Here is a 3,060-nt window from a genome sequence, read left to right as displayed (position 1 = left end):
GATATTTTTAAATTACTTTTCGTTATTACCTTTAATTTGGTTAAAGTGACTTGATAACTTGTAACTTGAAATATATGTACGTATGCATTTACATGATTGAGACTCTGTTATCAGTTTTACTTTATCGAACTTTATTATAAAAAAGGATGAATTGTGTTGCATGAATAACTTACTGCGTTCAATTCGTATTCTACTGTTCTCCGGTCAGATCATGGCCGTACACTGATCTCTAGAACCTTGCGGATGCCACTATAGTATCTATTTAGCAACATTACTATTTAGTCCTGTGAGAGTGTGCCTTATTTAGTGTCATTTGCACTTCTGAATTTCTCCTATTGCTCTAGGTTGACATTTATGAACCCACTGAACAATGAAGGATATTCTCTTGGGTCACCAGCGATTCTTTTGGCTTTCAGCGTAAGATTCTTTGCTAGACATTAGTAAATAATTTTGTTTATATATTATCGCTTTTGGTAGAACAAAAATTGTGTTGTACCACTTAGAGAGTTAGTTCCGTATCAGTTTAATTCAGTTTAATTTAAATGTTATACATGCCAACGTATTAAATAGTTCGATGCTTACCGCAAATAATTTCAAATACTGAGTTATAATTATTATGTCAATACAACTTTATATATATACATAATATTTTTTATATAAATATAAAATAATAAGAATATTATTTTACAATAATGATATGCACATTGGCACTTATTTTAATTACTTTTTAAAATAAAAATTTATCTACCCAATAACTTTCTCACCTAACTATTTTAATCGTTCCTAAGATATTATCCAAGCAAAATGAAATTTAATACAATCACATTTTCGCACCTAAAAAGATTTTTTTCAGTCGGTATGAACTAAAACAAAATTTCACACCAAAAGTACAAAGCGAAATTATTTTACCTTTTTTATGCATTTTGTTGGTAACTCAAATCGTAAATTTAAATTAGGATTATATGGTAACCACATTTTAAAATAAGAATTTTTTATTTTCTTTTATTCTACGAAGAACTTTAGCTTTAAAAAATAAGCGAAAATTTAACGAAAAATTTTAAATTTTTAAAATTTGTGTCTGATTAAAATTAATTTAAAAAATATAGTCTTATAAATACAATTAACATAAGTATTTAGTTCATCTCGATAGTCTATTGGTTAACAACACTGATCATGGCTACTGTGGTCCGGTTTCGAATCACGATGAGAGTAATTTATTTTAATGTAAAATTTACGAAGAATATGTTTCCAAATTCACAGAAAGCTCTTATGTTGTTTTAATTGGATATAATATTGGTTGATTTGTGGTATTTTATAAGTATTTATGAATTCTTCAGTCTGAATATTATATTCTTTTGAAGAATATAATATAATATTAATCAGAGTTTTTTTATTACTATAATGCTATAGTATTGTCCTTTCAACAAGGACAATAGATTTGATTTAAAAAAGGAATTTATAGACTATTTAACCAAATTTCTTTTCTTTTAAGGTTATTGACTCTAAAAATATTTCATTTTATCAAATTTTTATAAATTTATAATGTTACTGCAAATCTATTAGCCCCATTTTCATTTTTTATTCCATTAAGAATGAAATATTCCTTTTTTTTTGTAAGAACCAATACAGTCTACTCTATGGCAAAAAAGAAACCAAGAAAACATTTCTGAAATTGAGAGACTGTCAAAAGATATACTTCCTTTTATTTCGGACAAAATTTCAAAGGATGGTACTAAAACCCAAATATTTTCACGGGATACTACACACTCAAACTGTGTTGGTATTTTGGAATATGGAATATAAACCATATTTATCATAGACTACTGTCAAAGACTGCTAAATAACAAAATCAAATACTGAAAAGCTTCTTATATTAAATAGTTTTGATTTGTTGGTGATACTGCATATTCTTGAAATGAGATTAAAAAGATTAATATACAAATTAAAAAATGCAAAATGTCTCTTTTGATTATGTCCTACTAATATAAGGAAATAAGTTCACCATCTTTATTTGCTTTTCCAAATTAACCAAAGAACCAAAGAGTGTTGGTAACAGCAGCCCTAATAAAGTTGGATTAAAAAATTTGTGCTGCAGATAATACAAATAGATTATATCAAGTAGATAATGTTAGGTTATTAGGTCTTATTAGTCTTATTGTTACCGTACAAAATTCAAAAAGTTTAAAATCGTGTCAGCTATATAAAGTAAATAGTTTATTAAAAATTAAAATACTTTATTTTCGTTTTACTAATATTTAAAATATTACTCAAAATATCAATTTGTTACTTTATTTCTTGATAAATTAATATTGATTTTTTATTTACTTATTGCTCAATTTTAAAATATTTTTCTTTCTCTTTCTTAGAAATTCTTATTTCTTATTAGCATTTTTCTGAATTTTTTATATGGTTTATATATATATATATAAATGTCTAAGTACGAGTATATGCAGATTTTTACAAAAAAAACACTTGAAATTATTTTACTAAAATATTTCAATCGATCTGAATATTGCCTCAATACAAATTTTCCAATATACACATCAGTAAAATTTTAATGTATCATTTTATGAATAAATTTTCTATATAAAAGTATTTTAACGATGTAAAATAAAAATATACATAAAATTTCTTTTAGAAAGCATAACAAAAAATTTAACTAAATATATGTTATATTTAAGAACTGCAATGCAATTTGTTTGTGTGTAAAATTTTTAAACAATTAGTTGATTTTATTGTAATTATATATATATTTTACCAGTGGTAAGGACCTGGCACTACGCCAACAGTGTCAACGTATTGTGTTGCATAAAAATTGATTGTCATAATAATAATCATAATAGACCAATTGAACAGAACACACACGCTATATACGGAAACTGCAATAGAATGAGGTGAGTGAGACGCAGGCACTTACGAGGCAGAAGTACGAGTTTGTTAGCCAAATTGTGGCATAGTTTACCGAGTTTGGCACAAACCTAATAAATTCAATATTATGAGATAGCGTTCGTGTTGTGTGACATTTATTTTGGTATATGTTATGGAACTACCGGAACTACC

At 25.9% G+C, this 3,060-nt stretch overlaps 1 protein-coding gene across 1 annotated transcript in view; it reads right to left on the bottom strand.

Annotated features, from left to right (window-relative positions):
• The window catches only part of LOC119675871, a 1,637-nt gene extending 662 nt beyond the window's left edge, over window positions 1–975 (bottom strand). Inside the window, exon 1 of the mRNA XM_038087090.1 lies at window positions 910–975. Coding sequence (XP_037943018.1) covers window positions 910–975 — 66 coding nt within the window. The remainder of the gene's footprint in view (window positions 1–909) is intronic.
• Window positions 976–3,060: the final 2,085 nt, after the last annotated feature.

The sequence above is a fragment of the Teleopsis dalmanni genome, chromosome 2, assembly GCF_002237135.1.
Source record: "Teleopsis dalmanni isolate 2A chromosome 2, ASM223713v2, whole genome shotgun sequence".
In the NCBI taxonomy this organism is placed as follows: Eukaryota; Metazoa; Arthropoda; class Insecta; order Diptera; family Diopsidae; genus Teleopsis; species Teleopsis dalmanni.
The sequence above is the reverse complement of the archived record's forward strand: the minus strand, read 5'-3'. Positions and strand labels throughout refer to the sequence as shown.